The sequence below is a fragment of the Oncorhynchus kisutch genome, linkage group LG24 (genome assembly GCF_002021735.2).
Source record: "Oncorhynchus kisutch isolate 150728-3 linkage group LG24, Okis_V2, whole genome shotgun sequence".
Lineage (NCBI taxonomy): Eukaryota > Metazoa > Chordata > Actinopteri > Salmoniformes > Salmonidae > Oncorhynchus > Oncorhynchus kisutch.
Genome location: NC_034197.2, coordinates 18,517,238 through 18,541,028, shown reverse-complemented (window position 1 = coordinate 18,541,028; position 23,791 = coordinate 18,517,238). Strand labels below are relative to the sequence as shown.

Genomic DNA, 23,791 nt, shown 5'->3' with positions numbered 1-23,791 from the left:
ATGACAGACCAGCTAGATCTACTGTCTCTATTATATTATGACAGACCAGCTAGATCTACTGTCTCTATTATATTATGACAGACCAGCTAGATCTACTGTCTCTATATATATGACAGACCAGCTAGATCTACTGTCTCTATTATATTATGACAGACCAGCTAGATCTACTGTCTCTATTATATTATGACAGACCAGCTAAGACTGTCTCTATTATATTATGACAGACCAGCTAGATATATCTCTACTGTCTCTATTATATTATGACAGACCAGCTAGATCTACTGTCTCTATTATATTATGACAGACCAGCTAGATTACTGTCTCTATTATATTATGACAGACCAGCTAGATCTACTGTCTCTATTATATTATGACAGACCAGCTAGATCTACTGTCTCTATTTATTATGACAGACCAGCTAGATCTACTGTCTCTATATTATATTATGACAGACCAGCTAGATCTACTGTCTCTATTATATTATGACAGACCAGCTAGATCTACTGTCTCTATTATATTATGACAGACCAGCTAGATCTACTGTCTCTATTATATTATGACAGACCAGCTAGATCTACTGTCTCTATTATATTTGACAGACCAGCTAGATCTATGTCTATTATATATGACAGACCAGCTAGATCTACTGTCTCTATTATATTATGACAGACCAGCTAGATCTACTGTCTCTATTATATTATGACAGACCAGCTAGATCTACTGTCTCTATTATATTATGACAGACCAGCTAGATCTACTGTCTCTTATATATGACAGACCAGCTAGATCTACTGTCTCTATTATATTATGACAGACCAGCTAGATCTACTGTCTCTATTATATTATGACAGACCAGCTAGATCTACTGTCTCTATTATATATGACAGACCAGCTAGATCTACTGTCTCTATTATATTATGACAGACCAGCTAGATCTACTGTCTCTATTATATTATGACAGACCAGCTAGATCTACTGTCTCTATTATATTATGACAGACCAGCTAGATCTACTGTCTCTATTATATTATGACAGACCAGCTAGATCTACTGTCTCTATTATATTATGACAGACCAGCTAGATCTACTGTCTCTATTATATTATGACAGACCAGCTAGATCTACTGTCTCTATTATATTATGACAGACCAGCTAGATCTACTGTCTCTATTATATTATGACAGACCAGCTAGATCTACTGTCTCTATTATATTATGACAGACCAGCTAGATCTACTGTCTCATTATTATTGACAGACCAGCTAGATCTACTGTCTCTATTATATTATGACAGACCAGCTAGATCTACTGTCTCTATTATATTATATTATGACAGACCAGCTAGATCTACTGTCTCTATTATATTATGACAGACCAGCTAGATCTACTGTCTCTATTATATTATGACAGACCAGCTAGATCTACTGTCTCTATTATATTATGACAGACCAGCTAGATCTACTGTCTCTATTATTTATGACAGACCAGCTAGATCTACTGTCTTTATATTATGACAGACCAGCTAGATCTACTGTCTCTATTATATTATGACAGACCAGCTAGATCTACTGTCTCTAATATTATGACAGACCAGCTAGATCTACTGTCTCTATTATATTATGACAGACCAGCTAGATCTACTGTCTCTATTATATTATGACAGACCAGCTAGATCTACTGTCTCTATTATATTATGACAGACCAGCTAGATCTACTGTCTCTATTATATTATGACAGACCAGCTAGATCTACTGTCTCTATTATATATGACAGACCAGCTAGATCTACTGTCTCTATTATATTATGACAGACCAGCTAGATCTACTGTCTCTATATATTATGACAGACCAGCTAGATCTACTGTCTATATTATATTATGACAGACCAGCTAGATCTACTGTCTCTATATATTATGACAGACCAGCTAGATCTACTGTCTCTATTATATTATGACAGACCAGCTAGATCTACTGTCTCTATTATATTATGACAGACCAGCTAGATCTACTGTGTCTTATTATATTATGACAGACCAGCTAGATCTACTTCCTTATATTATGACAGACCAGCTAGATCTACTGTCTCTATTATATATGACAGACCAGCTAGATCTACTGTCTCTATTATATTATGACAGACCAGCTAGATCTACTGTCTCTATTATATTATGACAGACCAGCTAGATCTACTGTCTCTATTATATTATGACAGACCAGCTAGATCTACTGTCTCTATTATATTATGACAGACCAGCTAGATCTACTGTCTCTATTATATTATGACAGACCAGCTAGATCTACTGTCTCTATTATATTATGACAGACCAGCTAGATCTACTGTCTCTATTATATTATGACAGACCAGCTAGATCTACTGTCTATATATTATGACAGACCAGTAGATCTACTGTCTCTATTATATTATGACAGACCAGCTAGATCTACTGTCTCTATTATATTATGACAGACCAGCTAGATCTACTGTCTCTATTATATTATGACAGACCAGCTAGATCTACTGTCTCTATTATATTATGACAGACCAGCTAGATCTACTGTTCTATATTATATTAGACAGACCAGCTAGATCTACGTCTCTATTATATATTATGACAGACAGCAGAGCTAGATCTACTGTCTCTATTATATTATGACAGACAGCAGCATCTGTACTCGCTGTCTCTATTATATTATGACAGACCAGCTAATCTACTGTCTCTATTATATATGACAGACCAGCTAGATCTACTGTCTCTATTATATTATGACAGACCAGCTAGATCTACTGTCTCTATTATATTATGACAGACCAGCTAGATCTACTGTCTCTATTATATTATGACAGACCAGCTAGATCTACTGTCTCTATTATATTATGACAGACCAATAGATCTACTGTCTCTATTATATTATGACAGACCAGCTAGATCTACTGTCTCTATTATATTTATGACAGACCAGCTAGATCTACTGTCTCTATTATATTATGACAGACCAGCTAGATCTACTGTCTCTATTATATTATGACAGACCAGCTAGATCTACTGTCTCTATTATATTATGACAGACCAGCTAGATCACTGTCTCTATTATATTATGACAGACCAGCTAGATCTACTGTCTCTATTATATTATGACAGACCAGCTAGATCTACTGTCTCTATATATTATGACACATAGACCAGGCTAGATCTACTGTGTCTATTATATTATGACAGACCACGCTAGATCTACTGTCTCTATTATATTATGACAGACCAGCTAGATCTACTGTCTCTATTATATTATGACAGACAGCTAGATCTACTGTCTCTATTAAATTATGACAGACCAGCTAGATCTACTGTCTCTATTATATTATGACAGACCAGCTAGATTACTGTCTCTATTATATTATGACAGACCAGCTAGAGTTATCTACCTGTCTCTATTATATTATGACAGACCAGCTAGATCTAAGTCTCTATTATATTATGACAGACCAGCTATATCTATACTGTCTATTATATTATGACAGACCAGCTAGATCTACTTGTCTCTATATTATGACAGACCAGCTAGATATACTGTCTCTATTATATTATGACAGACCAGCTAGATCTACTGTCTCTATTGTAGATTTTTTTTACTTCATCTATATACAGATGATACTATTATGTATGCTGTTGCCCTGACTGTTGATCTGGATGTGTCAAAACCAGTCAGATTATATAGTTATTTTAGAATCCCTTCCTGATTTAAACAACTACATGTTGTTTTCAAACTCTCCTAAGTATGTTTCAGATGAACTACATGTTCACTGATTAGGTGGTTCTCCAATCGAACGTGTTCCTGCCTATTAATGGCAATTGGATGGACAAGGATTTGATGTTTAAACAACATATAGAGGAGCTGGTTAAGAAGCTAAGACTTAAAGTTGTCTTTTTCTGACAGAAACAGATTGTGCCTTTCTCTAAGCAGTAGGATACAGATGTGGATGCCACCTACCATAGTGCCCTTCATTTTGATACAGGTGATAGTTTTGATACTAATCATTGCATCCTGTATCAAAAGGTTGGCTGGACTTCGCTAAAGACCCGTATATCTCTACATTACTCCCTTTCTGTTTACTAGGCCCTACTTCATCATTTCTGTCTTACCTAACTTTGCTGTTGAAGTATAGACACCAGGGTTGTGTAACCAGTTCACAGGACTGGATAACTCGAGGTTCCTTGGGTCTCCACCGAGCTAGGTAGATCTGCTTTTAGTTTTAATGCACTGTATTCCTGGGACAAAATTCTAAATACATTTCATCTTGATGTTCTGGTTTCGTTTGGGCAATTTAGAGTATTGATTGGGGACTAATTTGTTGAGGAATGCGACTGTTTTTCTGGGTGATTCGTGATGCTTCCCATGACTGTGTTGTTGTATTCTAATGTGTATATGTTTGAGTATAATGTGTAGATTTATGTTGAATATACAGCGCTCATCTGTAAATGAAACCTGGGTCTCCATATGTTTTCCCTGTTAACATAAAGGTTCAATAAAACACATTCTGATTCTGACAATCAACATTGTTTCAATCATTTTATGACATGTTATCAGGCCTGAAGTTTGTAAGCAAAGCGGCAGCATCTGTAGTTACATTGTATCACCAGAGGAGGGCGGTCAGTAAGGTAGTAAACCACCCGTGCTTCCTCTGCATCTCTCCTCTGAACAGTTGGTGGCAACGTAATTGGGGAGGACGTGCTCGTGGTAATGGCTGGAGCGGAATGGTATCATATATATCAAACACATGGTATCCATTCTATTCGCTCCTTTTCAGCCATTATTATGAGACGTCCTCCCGTCAGCAGCCACCATTGCCTCTGAACCATCTGTTGCCCCTTAGCAGCATCTTCTCCATGACCCCTCTAACTCCGCCTCATTAATCTCAACCCTGGTCTCTTAGCCACTTCATCTGGAGCACCTCTTCACTTAAAGACTTCATCTGGACTCAACAGGGGTAAGAACATCTCTGGAATACCAAACACAACAAAACAATGACTAGGCTATGATTTCCATATGGATTCAATAGGCACATTCAGGTCGACCGTTGTCTATTGTCCAACATTAGATACACCAAACAAGTTTGCCATAGATACACAACCCTTGGAGGGCAACATGTGGAAGATCTGTCTCTCCATTTGTTTTGAGATGTGAGTGAAATGTTACACCAGACCAGTACCCACCCTGCCCCCACCTTCACTGTGGGCTCCGGCTCCACTAGCCCTCCATGCCTGGGAATACAGGGGAGAGAAAACCATGGCTCTTCCTGACAGGATATCCTGCCCTGAAGTCCTGCTCCTAGGCTCCATGTGACCTCTTAACCCTTCCTGACCTCCAGCCACAGCCACAGCCACAGCATAACAGCCACTGTGCACCCTCCAACACCTCCCACCCCACCGCCCCGGGCCACTCGCAGTAAATGGAAGCCATTAGGTGATGAATGAGTGTCGTTGGTGTTGATTTAAGCTCAACGGCGCCCCTGGTGTCCCATATGGACGGTGTGGGTATACCACAACACTGGAGGTAATTAGCCAATCATCCCGTGGTCTCTCCCACACCCAAGGTCAGTAACTGAGTCCTTTCTCACCCATCTGTTCAGTCAGGCTCAATGGGGCTAGGGAAAATACTGCTCTGCCTCCAGTCTGAATGTGGTGATACTCAGTGAGGCTTCAAATCACAGCCACTCTGATCAAAATTATTTAGTGTGTATGTGGTGCTGTTTGTGCGTGCGTGTGGCTGTGTGTGTGTGTGTGTGTGTGTGTGTGTGTGTGTGTGTGTGTGTGTGTGTGTGTGTGTGTGTGTGTGTGTAGAGAGAGCTGTTCACACACAGAGTGGAAGGGGGTTCCCAGTGGACACAGGACAGGGGCAGGGTTGTCCAGAGACTGGAGTGGAAATCAACACTTCCAGTCAGGACAGGAAGGGCTACTGCCTCTTATCACTGACCACACAGGCTGGAAGGAAGAGGGCTGGGGAGAGAGAACTGGATGGAGTAACAGACAGTGACAGTCAGATAGAAAAAGAAGGAGGGATACATTGACAGAAAGTGAGAGGGTCTTTGATAAAGAGGCCAATGAAAGAGTGGAATGTAAAGGGTGTAGAGAGATACAAGATAGGCTACTGTAGATGGGGAGTGAGGCAAGTGGAATGCATTATAGTATCTGCTATCTGTCTGTGACAAGCACAGCGAAGATTAGATTGAGAGCATCCTTGTAGTTGTAAGTTTGTCCTGTAAGGTGGACATATTTGAAGTATATAAACGTGAAGAAAGTATCAGTATGTTGTTATAACAGGCTAAGTGATTGATGGAGTCTTCATGCATAACCATCACACGGTGGTTAAGTATGGCTGCCCAATTATGATCTTTTTTTCACTAATTGGTATTTTGACCGAAAAGATCTGATGATATTGGTCAAACTATCAATTATTGGAAAAAATGATCAGAATTGGGCTGCCTGTGTAAACACAGCTGATGCATCACCAAAATCTCTGGTGACCGAGCTACGATGATAACATGCACAACACTGTCAGAGACTATGCACAGACTCCCCCAGCCCACACTCAGAGTCAAGTTAACTACAACCCTACCAGTTTTGTATGCAGAGGGAAACGGGGTTTGGAAGCAGGGTGTGGAAGCTTTCAGCACTCAGCACTAGGGATTGTCCCAGATGGACACAAGCCGCTCCCTCCCTTTCAAAACAGCCCATGACAGAGGCCAGCCCTCTCCTCTCCTGTCCTCTCCTCTCCGGTTCCTATGCACATGTAAACTATGGGGATTTAGTGACAACAACAGAATAAGACAAACATATTCCGTCTGCCTTTAGCAAAGTCCTCTCTGACAATTTGTCTGTCCTCTGAAAGTCAACACATCACAAATGTGGGCTAACTCACTGCCAGTGTGGGTGGGTCTGTTTCCAATTTTCTCACCCCTCCGCCCAAAAAATAAAACTTTGGTCCAAAAACAACAAAACAAGCAAGAAAAAAAGCCACACTTAAATGTTCCACACTATTAAAGACACAAACTAAAGCAGCTCCATCTTGCTGCTCCGCAAATGGTTATCACTGTTTTCCTTCCTTTCTTTGAGAGAGCGTGGGAGCACGCTCGGAGAGGAGGGGAAAACCTGTGCAGAAAACAACAGGAGGAAGCTGGAAACATGAGCCGGGGGCTGCAGAATGAGCCGGGGGCTGCAGAATGAGCCGGGGGAGAAGAGAAAAGAGGGAGAGGAACTGGGGAAAGGGCGAGAAAAAGAGTGAGAGAGCACTTTGACTGGGTGCGATGTTCATCTCTGAAGCGTTGACTTTGAACCAAAATTGACATTGAACATAAAGTTAATCCACCAGTGGTTTTTAAGCTCACACACATTAAAGAGGACTAAGACATGGTTGCATTTCCACATAGACACATTCTCCTTCCATACTATAACAGACATAAAAACACACTTAATGAAAGCGTAACTGCTGTAAAGTTAGAGTAGCGCTGAAGCAGGGTCTTACCAGCTCGTAGGGTGAACATCCAGTCAGGGTAGTGTCAGGGTGTCTCTACGCCATATCCAGTCCAGAGCAGGCAGGCACAGTGTCAGCTCCCTCTATCCAGGCTAGCAGGGGGAAAGTGAGGGGCTGCAACAAAAGGCATAGAGGGAGGGAGAAACAGATGAACCACTCTGAGCTGACTGGTGGACTCCCTCTGTCTCTCTAACACACACAGTCACATGTACGCATAACCTGTTCACAGTTGGTCCCCCCTATCACTGACTTTTGGGTAACTTATGTCAGAGTTGCCTCAGAAGCTGAAGCGGCGAGTGGAGGGAAAAAAAGAGGATTAGAATGTGTGTGTGCAGTGGTGTGTGTGTGTGTGTGTGTGTGTGTGTGTGTGTGTGTGTGTGTGTGTGTGTGTGTGTGTGTGTGTGTGTGTGTGTGTGTGTGTGTGTGTGTGTGTGTGTGAGAGAGAGGAGCTGGGGAGAGGGGGGTTAAGGTAGGAGGGACAGGCACAGCTTGGAGGCCGGAGGCAGACTACTAAAGACAATGTCAGGAAACACTATCAGGAGGGGAAAAAAACTTTGCAAAAATAATTTTAAAGCGCAAAAACAATGACATCCACATGGAAAACAAATGATGCGCTGTGCCTCGACTGCAAACAATGATATACAAAACAACAATGATAAAGATAAGAGATGTTTAGCCCTGCTGTTTGAGCCCATATCAAAGTCCTAGTTTCACTGCAAGCTTTCCTCGGGGTCCTTGCTGTTCTGCCGCCATAGACGAGACCAAAAACTGCCCCCAGCAAAAACTAGAATAGTCCCAGTAAGTAAAATGACATTGAAAATATATCTAAAATATATATTTTCCAGACATTGCATTTAGGTTCTGAATAAGAGGTGAAAAGGTATTTTCTGTATGTTTAAAATACATATTTTTTTCAGGACGTTGAAAAGGCATATTTGCATGTATTTTTGGATGTTGAGATCAGGCTCATTTTTGGTTCTGAATGAAAGTTCAAAATAAGCCATTTATAGACGTCGATGTTTGTGCCATATCAAGGCTGGTCCAGACCGAACAAAATCTGAACCAAACATAGACATCTATGATTGGTTCATATTTGGTCCAGACAGGACCAAAAATCTATGTTCGTGGACGTTGAAATCAATGCCGGTCTGGACCGCACCAAATTTGAACCAAACACAGATGTCTATTATCGGTTCATATTTGGTCCGGACCAAAAACCAATGTCCGTGGATGTGGAAATCAAGGTCTGTCCGGAACTGCATAAAAAAAAAGATGTCCAAAATGCATCGGTGTCGGTTCGTGCTTACTGAGGTGTAGCCTACAGTGTTTCCTGAAGTATCATTTTAGCCCATCTATGTGGTAAGCCTACCATTTGTAAACACCAAAAAACAAAGTCCAGATTGGGCCAAAAGAATATGTCCAAAAGACGGTCTCGTGCTTGCTGGGGTGTAGCCTACCATGTCTGCAATGGAATCTTCTGAATGCCCATCCATGTGGTCGGCCCACCGTTTGTAAAACAGGCCGTTGCATTGTCTTTATTCGTCCTAATTCCTGTGACTCATCAATTTGGCTATTTAAGCTCTGAATATCAGCTACACAACTTTATCAGGAGTTATCGTGAGCCCATTTGTAATTTGTTTAAACAGCTGGAAATGCAGAAGTATTTTATTTTGTTGCTATGATCAGCTTGTCAAAATTGATGGATACAAACTTGAAACCACTGATAATGACAATGGGGTGAAACTCCTGGACAACAGTTCGAATTGTCCATTCCATATTGTCCAACAATATCTCTCAAACAGCAGCCTGAAGAGGCAAAGTGGTCACGGCTTATCACATGGCGGCATCAACACTTACCTAAAAGGCCCATATGCCACTGGTTGAGAGAAAATGTCATTGTTTTTGGGCAGAATTAAGTGAAGTTTTATGTGTTGTTGTTGGAGGTTCTTGGACAGTTTATCTCAGAAAATGCTGCCCTTGTCAATCTGCCGCCATAGGTGGCTGCCTAGTGAGCGGGCAGGCCGTGACTTTCCCACACACACACACACACACACACACACACACACACACACACACACACACACACACACACACACACACACACACACACACACACACACACCCTGTAATCATACCTTGTGATAAGAAAAGCGTCCCCAGTACTCCCTGTTTAGCCTCAGCTGCTGGGCCACAACAGACAGTATTCTGTCCCCAGTCTGATTGCACACACAAGGGGATGGATTTCAACATGCTAATTCAATTTCCTCTCTAGGGGAAAAGGTGAACCAAGAGGACATGGATGAACCGGCCCCTTGTGGAGCTGCCTGCCTCACACTGTGGAGAGCAGATAGTAGATGGATGATTAGCTAATTGTTGGTAAACTGATGACTTGGTCAGATTGACAAATTTGCCTGCGGTCTTGTGGGTCAAACTAGAGAGTAGTTCCATCAATAACAATAGTCCGAGCCCTTCACATTCATAACTGTAATAGGAGTTGAGAAATTGGCTGCAGGTTAATTCTGAAGGCTTTTCATTATGTATGAATCAATAATAAAACAAGGCTGTGTGTCACTGTCGGCAGAGCAGCGTGGCATGAATACACAGTGAATGTTTCTGTAAATGACTAAACACATGGGCAAGGTCCCACCAGAAGGGTGAGTATGTAACACACACGCACACGCACACACACGCACACACACGCACACACACACACACCTCCAGATGTGGGTGTGTGATGTATGCAGTGATTGTTCTGTGTCCTCTCCCCTCCTCTGTTTTGGTTACCAACCCCTCTGCTAAGCCTAAAATCCAACGCTGCTATCCAACAGTCAGGAGAGGAGGCGCTAAGTGCCTATAACTAGCCTCCCTGTAGCCCTGCTAACAATGTACAGAGCATTGAAAGAGATGTGGAATGAATGTATATTTCATGCATGTTCTTCTTACACAGTGTCTCTGTTTTTGTGACATTTTTACTACCATAAAATGAAACCATGCAGCCATGGTTGATGGAGAATGTACAGTATTTGCAAAATTCCTAAATCCATCTCTGAATCTGAGTGTTGGGATGTAATTACAAAATATAATTTTCTGAATCCAGATTTCATGACAGATCTATCTGTTCTTGCTGTTAGAGTACATGGTGTGGAATGTACAGTGCCTTCAGAAAGTAGTCATACCCTTTGACTAAATACATTTTGAATTCAACAACTAAATGTGGATTAAATATTTTTTAGTTTTTTCTCATCAATTTAAACTAAATACCCCATAATGAGTGTTGTCCTAATTTCTTTTGCGAATAGTTTGAAAATGAATTACAGCAATATCTCATTTACATAAGTATTCACATCCCTGAGTCAATACTTTGTAGAAGCACCTTTGGTGGCGATTACAGCGTTGAGTCGTCTTAGGTATATCCGTATCAGCTGTGTACATCTGGATTTGGGGATTTTCTCAAGCTCTTTTAAGTTAGATGGGGAGCAGAGATGAACAGCAATCTTCAAGTCTTTCCACAGATTTTTTATGTGATTCAAGTCTGGGCTTTGGCATGGTCACTCAAGGACTTTCACATTCTTGTTTAGAAGCCATTTCAGTGTTGCTTTGGCTGTATGCTTGGGGTTATTATCCTGTTGGAACGTAAATCTTCACCCCAGTCTGAGGTCATTTGTACTCTGAACCAGGTTCTCATCAAGGGTTTGCCTGTATTTGGCTCCATTCATTGTTCCCTCTATTCTTACCAGTCTCCCAGTCCCTGCTGCTGAAAACCATCCCCATAGCGTGATGCTGCAACCACCATGCTCCATGGTAGGGATGGTGTTAGATGGGTGATGGGCTGTGCCTGGTTTTCTCCAGGCATAGCGCTTTGCATTCAGGCCAAAGAGTAAAATATTTGTCTCCTCAAACCACAGAATCTTTTGTATCACAACTGGCTGTGATTGGGGGTCCCATAGGGCATTGCACTATTGGCCCAGCGTCATCCGGGTTAGAGTTTGGTCGGGGTAGGCCGTCATTGTAAATAAGAATTTGTTTTTAACTTACTTTCCTAGTTTAAAGGTTAAATTCAAATAAATAAAATGAAAATGCTTTCAGAGTCTTTCACATGGCTTTTTGCAAACTCCAGGTGTGCTGTCATGTGTCTTTTCCTCAGGAGTGTCTTCCGTCTGGACACTCTCCCATAAAGCCCAGATTGGTAAAGTGTTGTACAGGTTGTTGTCCTTCTGGCAGATTCTCCCATCTCAGCCAAATAACTCCGTAGTTCAGTCAGAGTGGTCATTGGGTTCTTGGTCACCTCCCTAACCAAGGTCTTTCATACCTGGTTTCTCAGTTTGGTTGGACTGCCAGCTCTAGGCAGAGTCTGGGTAATTCCATCTTTTTTTCAATTTCCCAATGATTGAGACCACTGTGCTCTTGGAAACATTCACCACTCTATGAATTGTTTTATACTCTTACCCAGATATATGCCTCATCACAATTGTATCTCAGCGATCTACGGACAGTTCCTTGGACTTATAGTTTTCGCATTTATAGCATAGTTTCTGCTCTGACGTGCACTATTGACCTGTTCACTAGGGACCTGTTACAGGACCTTATATCGACAGGTGTGTTTCTTTCTAAATCACATTCAAACAATTGAATTGGCCACAGGTGGACGCCAATAAAGTTGTCGTGACATTTCAAGGATGATTAAAGGGAATTGGGTGTGAATACTGGTGTAAATGAGATATTTTCAACAACAAATAATCTAAAAACAGGTTTTCACTTTGTCATTATGGGGTATTGTATGTAGATGGGTGAGATCAACTGAATCCATTTTGAATTCAGGCTGTAACACAACTAAATGTGGAATAGGCCAAGGGGTATGAATACTTTCTAGCTGGATGCGGAGCATGTCACAGGTCATAGTTATATTAGTGTACTGGGGAAAGCCACTAGAGGATCAGGCCCGGACGCATTTCGGGTGCTGGAGGACCTACCTCTGTTTTCCTTTATTTAGCAAGACAGTCTTTCCATTGAAAATAATCTCTGTGAGATTTGATGACTTCGTGGCCGTGCCAGCTAGTGACTAGTCTGCAGAGCGACCTCCAGGGTAACATTCATGACAATAAAATGCCAAACCTGATGTTTCCTAGCTCATCTCATGCTATTCGTCACATTTTGCCATGAGGATGAGAGAAAATGTCATCGTTTTAGAGCTGTTCATGAGCTATTTGGGGTGCCCCCGACCCCCGGGGCACGTGCCCGTTTGGTAATCCAGCCCCGACAGGATGGATACAGATCAGACTGAGAAGTCTGCAGTGGAACCCATGGCAATGGAATGATGCTTAACTGGATCTACTGTTGGATTGTTGCTGTAGATGTTCTTGTCTATTAGCGTCACGGATTTATAAAACTACATCTGTATGACAGTGGCTAGTGGGGACGAAGCACACTGATGTCTTATTCTGCATTCCCTTCGCTGTATCCTGCACTGAGCTCTGTTATGATCTGCTCCTAAAATGCATAATTAAAACAATTCACCATGCGATGATTCCCCTTTGGGAAGGAGGAATTCATTCTCTGGGCTGGAACCAACTCAACCGCCCTTTCTCCTGCTTCAATAAGGCTTCCATCATGTTTAATATTGGCCTGTACACAACCCTAACAACCAGTCAAATAACCCCATTGTTAACAATACTTAGATTGTTTTTGGATCACTCTGCATTCAGGCTCGGACTCCTATTTAATTTTAGTATAATATTTTGCTTCCTCTTCCACATACAAAGAATCCTTAACATTTAGATACAAAGACTGGAGAAAGAAAAAACATTGAAAGCGGTTTATATTAATACGGTATAGAAGTGGGGAAGGAGGATACAGAATGACAGAAGTAACAGTCCAGTGGGAGTAATAAACAGAGGAGAGAGAGAGAGGAGGCAGAGAAGTACATGGAGACAGAGGAGACAGAGAGGAGAGAGAAAGGAGGCAGAGAAGTACGTGGAGACAGAGAGGAGAGAGAGAAGTACATGGAGCCAGAGGAGACAGAGAGGAGAGAGAGAGGAGGCAGAGAAGTACATGGAGCCAGAGGAGACAGAGAGGAGAGAGAGAGGAGGCAGAGAAGTACATGGAGCCAGAGAGGAGACAGAGAGGAGGCAGAGAAGTACACGGAGACAGAGAGGAGACAGAGAAGTACATGGAGACAGAGAGGAAGTAGAGAAGTACATGGAGACAGAGAGGAAGCAGATAAGTACTTGGAGACAGAGAGGAGGCAGAGAAGTACATGGAGACAGAGAGGAGGCAGAGAAGTACATGGAGACATAGAGGAGGCAGAGAAGTACATGGAGACAGAGAGGAGGCAGAGAAGTACATGGAGACAGAGAGGAGGCAGAGAAGTACATGGAGCCAGAGGAGACAGAGAGGAGAGAGAGAGGAGGCAGAGAAGTACATGGAGCCAGAGGAGACAGAGAGGAGAGAGAGAGGAGGCAGAGAAGTACATGGAGCCAGAGAGGAGACAGAGAGGAGGCAGAGAAGTACACGGAGACAGAGAGGAGACAGAGAAGTACATGGAGACAGAGAGGAAGTAGAGAAGTACATGGAGACAGAGAGGAAGCAGATAAGTACTTGGAGACAGAGAGGAGGCAGAGAAGTACATGGAGACAGAGAGGAGGCAGAGAAGTACATGGAGACATAGAGGAGGCAGAGAAGTACATGGAGACAGAGAGGAGGCAGAGAAGTACACGGAGACAGAGAGGAGGCAGAGAAGTACACGGAGACAGAGAGGAAGCAGAGAAGTACACGGAGACAGAGAGGAAGCAGATAAGTACACGGAGACAGAGAGGAGGCAGAGAAGTACACGGAGACAGAGAGGAGGCAGAGAAGTACACGGAGACAGAGAGGAGGCAGAGAAGTACACGGAGACAGAGAGGAGGCAGAGAAGTACACGGAGACAGAGAGGAGGCAGAGAAGTACACGGAGACAGAGAGGAGGCAGAGAAGTACACGGAGACAGAGAGGAGGCAGAGAAGTACACGGAGACAGAGAGGAGGCAGAGAAGTACACGGAGACAGAGAGGAGGCAGAGAAGTACACGGAGACAGAGAGGAGGCAGAGAAGTACACGGAGACAGAGAGGAGGCAGAGAAGTACACGGAGACAGAGAGGAGGCAGAGAAGTACACGGAGACAGAGAGGAGGCAGAGAAGTACACGGAGACAGAGAGGAGGCAGAGAAGTACACGGAGACAGAGAGGCGGCAGAGAAGTACACGGAGACAGAGAGGCGGCAGAGAAGTACACGGAGACAGAGAGGAGGCAGAGAAGTACACGGAGACAGAGAGGCGGCAGAGAAGTACACGGAGACAGAGAGGCGGCAGAGAAGTACACGGAGACAGAGAGGAGACAGAGAAGTACACGGAGACAGAGAGGAGGCAGAGAAGTACATGGAGGCAGAGAAGTACATGGAGACAGAGCGGAAGCAGAGAAGTACACTGAGACAGAGAGGAGGCAGAGAAGTACACGGAGACAGAGAGGAGGCAGAGAAGTACACGGAGACAGAGAGGAGGCAGAGAAGTACACGGAGACAGAGAGGAGGCAGAGAAGTACACGGAGACAGAGAGGAGGCAGAGAAGTACATGGAGACAGAGAGGAGACAGAGAGGAGGCAGAGAGGAGACAGAGAAGTACATGGAGACAGAGAGTAAGCAGAGAGGAGGCAGAGAAGTACATGGAGACAGAGAGGAGACAGAGAGGAGGCAGAGAAGTACACGGAGACAGAGAGGAGGCAGAGAAGTACACGGAGACAGGGAGGAGGCAGAGAAGTACACGGAGACAGAGAGGAGGCAGAGAAGTACACGGAGACAGAGAGGAGGCAGAGAAGTACACTGAGACAGAGAGGAGGCAGAGAAGTACATGGAGACAGAGAGTAAGCAGAGAGGAGGCAGAGAAGTACATGGAGACAGAGAGGAGGCAGAGAAGTACACGGAGACAGAGAGGAGGCAGAGAAGTACACGGAGACAGAGAGGAGGCAGAGAAGTACATGGAGACAGAGAGGAGAGACAGAGAGGAGGCAGAGAAGTACACGGAGACAGAGAGGAGGCAGAGAAGTACACGGAGACAGAGAGGAGGCAGAGAAGTACACGGAGACAGAGAGGAGGCAGAGAAGTACACGGAGACAGAGAGGAGGCAGAGAAGTACACGGAGACAGAGAGGAGGCAGAGAAGTACACGGAGACAGAGAGGAGGCAGAGAAGTACACGGAGACAGAGAGGAGGCAGAGAAGTACACGGAGACAGAGAGGAGGCAGAGAAGTACACGGAGACAGAGAGGAGGCAGAGAAGTACACGGAGACAGAGAGGAGGCAGAGAAGTACACGGAGACAGAGAGGAGGCAGAGAAGTACACGGAGACAGAGAGGAGGCAGAGAAGTACACGGAGACAGAGAGGAGGCAGAGAAGTACACGGAGACAGAGAGGCGGCAGAGAAGTACACGGAGACAGAGAGGCGGCAGAGAAGTACACGGAGACAGAGAGGAGGCAGAGAAGTACACGGAGACAGAGAGGCGGCAGAGAAGTACACGGAGACAGAGAGGCGGCAGAGAAGTACACGGAGACAGAGAGGAGGCAGAGAAGTACACGGAGACAGAGAGGAGGCAGAGAAGTACATGGAGGCAGAGAAGTACACGGAGACAGAGCGGAAGCAGAGAAGTACACTGAGACAGAGAGGAGGCAGAGAAGTACACGGAGACAGAGAGGAGGCAGAGAAGTACACGGAGACAGAGAGGAGGCAGAGAAGTACACGGAGACAGAAAGGAGGCAGAGAAGTACACGGAGACAGAGAGGAAGCAGAGAAGTACACGGAGACAGAGAGGAGGCAGAGAAGTACACGGAGACAGAGAGGAGGCAGAGAAGTACACGGAGACAGAGAGGAAGCAGAGAAGTACACGGAGACAGAGAGGAAGCAGAGAAGTACATGGAGACAGAGAGGAAGCAGAGAAGTACATGGAGACAGAGAAGTACATGGAGACAGAGAAGTACATGGAGACAGAGAGGAGAGAGAGCGAGGAGGCAGAGAAGTACATGGAGACAGAGGAGGCAGAGAAGTACATGGAGACAGAGAGGAGGCAGAGAAGTACATAGAGACAGAGGAGAGAGAGAGGAGGCAGATAAGTACACGGAGACAGAGGAGAGAGAGAGCAAGAGAGAGAGAGAGGGAGAGGAGGAAGATAAGTACATGGAGACAGAGGAGAGAGAGAGCAAGAGAGAGAGGAAGCAGGGATAGAGCAGAAGAGAGGGGGAGAAACACAGAGCCCGGTATGTAAGGGAGAAGAGAGAGGGGGGAGAAAGCGAGTCAGGGATAGAGCAGTGGAGTGAGAGTGAAGTTCTGTGAGAGGAGGGCTGAGAGCCCCAGCTGGGTCCTGGTATCTGTGTGGTCTGGTCTGGTCCGGCTTTGTATGTGGTGCTGTTGGGAAACAGGCCTAACTCACCACAGCACGCAGACCCACAGTAATGCTATGTAGCTTTCAGCTTCACATGCAACCAGAACAGAGCAAGAATGCAAGCTCTCCTCCATGTCCAATTCACCTCCCTCTCTCCATCCACCCCTGCCTTTTGCCCAGGCTGCAGATGCTTGCCTGGGCCTGGGTTCAAATCTCTGTCTTTGAGGCCATATCCAATGATTGTAGCAGACAGAGCTCTTAGCTCAAGGACATAGTGGTGGGTTCAACAGCACGCTTGAATGGTTCTGCACCTTGTATGAGAGGCCATAATAGATGAGCCACACAAGAGGATGTTTAACATCTCCACAGGACTGATTCTTGGGTTAAAATCTGGTATATAATGTCCCCCTGATGTCATAAACTGGATCACATGGTCAAACCATGGTTGACCACGTCTGATCGACCTGGTCTGGTCCTGAGAGTGTAGAAAGTCGAGTTGAGAGGTCATGGTGGACAACGCCGGATAGTCCTGGTCGTGATGTAAGAGCAAACATTACCCTCTGAACTTAGTAATGTAACAATGCTGCTGCTCACTCAGAGGAGAGCTACTCTGTTACATCAAATGGAACACATCTGCCTGATGTTGGAAAAAATAACAATTGGATACACATTTTATTCTATTATGGCTTTGTTTCACGAAGCAGGAGGAACTGGAACTCAAGCAGAAGAAAAACGTTAACAAAACATAAAGTTGTGTTGAGAAGGCGATCTTAAAGGGCCAGTGCTCCTTTCCTCCTGTAGAGCCACCAGGCGCTTGGGCTGGAGCAGCCAGGCCACCGCAGAGGGCCCCCAACCCCATCTGCTTTTGTAGGTCACCATTACATCAGCAGGTTTATGGAAAAGACTTAAGAAACACTTCATCTTGACCTACTTTTAGATTGTGAATGTGCGCAATTCTTTGGTTTCTCAACATTCGTCACTGTATCATTGACAGATAGGTTGTCTTATGAGCGAGGTTACCTTGGTTTCCAGTAATAAATAAGAGACCAATTGTGGATAAGCAGACTAGAATAACCACTTGATGAAGGTCAGAATTATTATGTAAGTAACTATGAATATATTTGATTGGCGCACATAATGTATGTGAAGGGGTTGGGACTAGGGGCTGTGGGGGAAGTGAGCTCTCAGACAGACCTGGAGGAGGAGTGTTTGGGTCTGGCCTTATGTGATGAATGACTCCATGTTGACTGGTCGGTCCCAAGGGTTAAGTACTGACTCTGGCCTCTCAGGGAGTAGTGCGCCACAAAGGTCATGTTTTTCTCTCCCCTACAGGGTCGAGCTCAACTAGAGCGTATGGTTGTCTACACATATAGCACACACACACACACAGTACAAATCACATTTTATTGGACACATACACATTAAGCAGATATTGCAGGGTGTAGTCAAATCAAATCAAATGTATTTATATAGCCCTTCGTACATCAGCTGATATCTCAAAGTGCTGTACAGAAACCCAGGCTAAAACCCCAAACAGCAAGCAATGCAGGTGTAGAAGCACGTAGTTAATTGCTTGTGTTTCTAGATCTAACCGTGCAGTAATATCTAGCAATTCACAACAATACACACAAACCTGAAAGTAAAAGAATTAAGAAACGTATAAATATTAGGACGAGCAAAATGTCAGAGTCTGGAGCATATACAGTATGTGTGATGGGAAGTATAGACATTATGTACAGTATGGGGATAGAATATGTAGTATATCTAGAATACATAGGATAGAATAGTATATATACATACAGCAATAGTTGAATAGGATATAGAATACAGTATATACATATGAAATGAGTTAAACAGTATGTAAACATTATTAAAGTGACCAGTGTTCAATGTCTATGTACATAGGGCAGCAGCCTCTAAGGTGCAGGGTTGAGTAACCGGGTGGTTGCCGGCTAGTGATGGGGACTAAGTTCAGGGCAGGGTACTGGGTGGAGGCTGGCTAGTGATGGCTATTTAGCAGTCTGATGGCCTTGAGATAGCAGCTGTTTTTCAGTCTCTTGGTCGCAGCTTTGATGCACCTGACCTCTCCTTCTGGATGATAGCGGGGTGAATAGGCGGTTGCTAGGGTGGTTGATGTCAATTATATTTTTGGCCTTCCTGTGATATCGGGTGCTGTAGGGGTACTGGAGGGCAGGCAGTGTGCCCCCGGGGATGTGTTGGGGTGGGGGGCACCACACTCTGGGGAGCAGAAACACACCATTCTCTTCTCTGGTCCTACTGTCCTCCTAATGTTGATGTATCAACACGCTATTAATTCACCTTGATTGTGATCACCTGCTTAGGTCTGTGCACATTAGCTTTCATTATTTTATCCCAGTAGTCATTGCTGTAGGCTACTTCTGGTCAGGGAGAAATTCCCTTTTCCCTGTGACTGAAATTCCCATGGAGAAAGGGAATGTGGGATAAACAGGGGATCATAGAGGAAGGAACATGGCAGCCAGGAACCAGAGGATGGGTTTTACAGGGGCCAGTAAGGCCAGTTGTCTCAGGGAATGTGGTGGCTGATTGGGAAGTGTTCTCCTCATCGTCCGGTCGAGCCATGACTAAATATAGAGGAGGAAAAAGGAAGGGTCTTAGGAAGGCATCAGAATGCTTTGGTTTGGAGACAAATGTGCTTTAGACACTGTAAGACATTTGTGAGTGTACGTGTGTTTGGGGGTTGATGGGAGATTTGCTGTTCCAGTCAGCTGTGGCCTGTCTGTCAGAGACACAGCCATTTCAGGGCCTCAGCTAAGTAAACATAGATTTTTCAAAATAATGATCAAAACATCAAGCAAACACGGATATTTAAGAGATTTGGCAGATTAGCACAGTTGGTAAATGCCATATGAACACACACAAAAGATAATGTACAGTACCCTCAACTGTACATTGAGGGGGGGTGCAGACAGATAGGCTGAGTGGGGTGAGGAACAACTCATCAGAGTGGAAAAAGAGTGTGGAGGAGTCAGAGCTGAGGAATGAGTGGTGGTAGAGGTGATGGTGTTGGAGAAGTGAGTTACAGTGTTGCACTGGGGGAAACTTGGAGTGGGGGGGGGGTTGCATCCATGAGTCATCACTGACAATATTGTGCTTCTGTCCCTTGAGTGACAAAGGTAGCACATTACTCCTGTAGAATGAGGCCTTACACACTGGGAAGATCTCCATTGCATACTCCTTGAGTGCTCTCGCATCATCTCCTTCTCAAAACCCATTGGAGGAGAAGTTCAGAGGAGCGGGACCTCTGGCTTTCTCAACCAATGGGTTTTGAGAAGGAGATGAGGAGAGAGGATGTGAGTAGTATGCAATTGAGATCTTCCCTCGGTCTCATTTACCCTAATACCTTTCTCTTCCCACCACCCCCACCTGCATGAACACAATTTCAAAGAGCAGTTGCATGTGTGCAGCATTATGACAACTCTATTACAAAGAAACAGAGGGTAGGAGCATCATAACGTAACAACCTTCAGATTGAGCGGTGGATGCATATCTAAGGATCTTTGTGGTGTGTGGTCAGGTGAGCGGAGGCGGACGGCAGGGGGTGGTGGGGCTTAGAGTTCTGGTAGAATGCACCTGCACACAGCCGGAAACCAACACATTGTCAACATAGACCCCCATCCTCTTCTCGACACTCTAATGCATGCTGTAACGCTCATCTCTTCACTCCCACTATCTTCTCGATCTGTGCCTCTCTAGCATTCTGTATTTCTTCCTTCTCTCACACCTCTCTTTCACTCTCACATTCTGAGAAAATGAATTATAGTGGGTTCTCTGGAGTTGGAGGAATTCTGCAACTGCATAGAGACACTGCTGATGAAGCAATCTAATCTACCCTGTCACACGCAAAGATATGGGCATTTTAAGAACAAAAATACACAGTACTCGTGCATACGGTTTCTCGCAGACTATCACCGCTCCCTTTTGAGGAAACTTTCTGCAGAGGGAATGCTTTCCGAGGGGGAGTCGTCAAAACAGGAAACGTTTTATGTTGCTGAAACATTCCATTTTTAACTCTCACAGGCAAACTAAAATAAACAACACACTTAGGCTGGCTGAGGGAGGTGGCCGGCGCCCGAGGAGACCAACCCTGGGGCAGTGTGGAGGCCCCAGCGCCTCGTGAAATCATTTCCTCTAAGACACACAGCACAGCCCTGACTCTGTGGCAGCCTGCTGCCTGGTTGCAGTCATGACTGTAGGACTCCATACTGTAGCACCCTCCTCTTCAGTAGTAGCAGCAGCTCGCTCCCCCCCCCCCCTTCCTTTTAATGTTCTCCAATTGACCTAATGGAAAGAGATGTACTGCCCTACCAAGCAAAAAGGCAGTAACTGCTCATAGCGTGGAACTGAGAAAAATGGCTTTCATTTAACTTTATGCAGTTACTGCTAACATGACCCCCCATTTTCTCCAAAACACAATAGAGGCAGGATACTTGTCCACATGATTAAACATGTATTTAATGTAGCAAAAATGACTAACTCATTTCCATTTCCAGTTACTGCCTTTTTGCTAGGGCAGCATAGGCAGCATAGGCAGTATAGGCCTACAACTGGAGAAAATAAGGACATGCAGAACAAAAACACACACATACAAACCCTTTCTATATGAAATGGAGTGGCAAATTTGGCAATTATTTCTTCCTGTAGCTAATCATCTGGGCCATTCCCAGCGCTGGCGACATACAGGCACATCTCTGTTTGTGCACGCTGAATGATTCCCTGTTTTCTATTAGTCACAGTTACACTATCTGGCCCCTGCAGAGGACCGACCGACCACACCCTGACGGACAACGGACTGCTGACGAAAACTATCTTTGAGGAAGATGAAAAGTCATCGAGGGAACTACTGTCACTAACGGAGACAAGCCTTTACATGTTACACTGAGCCAATACAAACCTTTCATCCACAGCCAGGTCTTCCTCCCATCCAGGAGCAGCAGAGCGACTTCAACAGAACATCCAGTCACCGGTCCAGCGGTGACAGCCATCTCTCTCCACTCCCTCAGGCTGCTGCAGTGAAATGATGATGGGCTGTGGAGGCTGGGCCATGTCTGCAATCTGGACCTCGACAGAGAGTGGACAGGGTGACCGAGAAACTGACTACAGACATTGTAATTAGGAATACCTTGTAGTAGAATGGGCCTCTGATTCCTATAGAATTCGCCTTTGTTAACTCAGGTTCACATGGTACAGTAGACCAGTCCCAGACTTCCAGTTATCCAGGCCAGGGTAAATTGGTATTTGTTGTGCCGCTGTGTCCGTAGTTGCATTGGCCATGGAAGACTGAATGAATGAAGTGAATGAATGAAAAGACAACTCCCGGCAGTATGGTGGTAGAGGATTTATTTTATGAGAGGCAGTAGGAGCTAAAATGAATCATTTTCATGCAGTAGTAACATGTGGATCTATGTAGCAGATTGTGTTTAACATAGTTCAAACCAAAAGTCAGTGCAGAGGAGGATTTTCCAATGCCAGAATTCTCCTCCACCCACACACACTTCCTACAGTTACAGCCATCAACATGTGTTCAGCTGGAGGTATGGAGAGCAGTGCAAGTGTGGACCTGAGAAAAAGAGCCACAACTTCCATATTGAAGTTATATACAGTATGTGACAGTTACACGGTATATCAAATGGGCAATTACAATGTGTCAGGTCCTATTTTCTTAAGAGAGGGGGAAATTGTTGTGTGCTTTTCTTATGTGGAGTGAGAGGAGAATGATTGATTCCCCATCATGCAATATGAATAAACCCCTGGGATACACACTTCAATCGCAATTCCAGTCCCAAAAACAGATTTCCTATTTTTACCACCATTACACTCCCTAGAGGGAAAGCACCAGCCCTGAGCATTTAGTTTTCCACAGATATGTTGTCCCTCTAGAAATGAACATAAACACACAGAAAACCACAAGGATACATTTGGCAGCTTGTGTGGAAAAGCTTTTCTTCTGTCTCTGTGATTGTGCTTCCTAAACAAATTGGTAGTTGAGGGCCAGTCACGGGAAACGATGGAAAGAACTTTTTTTTTAAAGTTAGTGGATGATGAAGTAAATTACTTCCTGGAATTGAGTGTCAGCAGAGAAAAGGATGAGATGGTTGTAATTTAGTTTGTAAACATGCGAGGAGGGATGAATACTGCAAAAGCATCGATCACCCAGAACGAAATCTATAATATAATGAAATCCAAAAACTCAAAAGGCAAGTAACAAGTTCCACCATATGACGATCATAAATCATAAAAAGTGTGATGCAAACGATAGAAAGAGAAGTCATACTAATATACACATGCAAGAAACGTAGGGCAGTCAGACTTAAATAACTAGAGTCAACGTATTGGAATTGTAGTGCACACCTTTTGTGTCGTGATTAATCGCATTGTCTGAAGGCATTCAAATAAATCATCTATACAGCCAAAGACAACAATGTAAAACCAAGTTGACATTGAAGTTCGTGTGCTTTCTCAGATCACCAAATTGTGCTAACCATTACTTCAGACAAAATTACGTCAATATTCTTGTAACGTTTAATGTACGGAAAAAAAATCTTAAAATGCAGTTTAATTTGAGCAAATTCAGAATTTGTGATTAAATCACAGCAAATCCTGCAATTAAAACCATTTTTTATCGTGTGACAGCCCTGGCTGTGACCATCAGAAAGAGTCAGAGGAGGGTTCTCTCTCACTTGCTAATCCGCTGATGTGTGAAATTATGTTCTCAGCTTTGGCTAACGGACACAGTATCACCTGTCGCTCCATATCTAACTGAGAATGCCACTAGGTAATCTGGGAAACATCTCTGAAATAACAAACTATGGGATCACAAACAGAGGGTGT

At 44.1% G+C, this 23,791-nt stretch overlaps 1 protein-coding gene across 1 annotated transcript in view; it reads right to left on the bottom strand.

The window, feature by feature from the left end:
* LOC109869288 (histone deacetylase 7) overlaps positions 1-7,731 on the bottom strand; it is an 88,091-nt gene extending 80,360 nt beyond the window's left edge. The window contains 1 exon segment of the mRNA XM_031803512.1: positions 7,516-7,731. Coding sequence (XP_031659372.1) covers positions 7,516-7,534 — 19 coding nt within the window. The 5' untranslated portion in view covers positions 7,535-7,731.
* Positions 7,732-23,791: the final 16,060 nt, after the last annotated feature.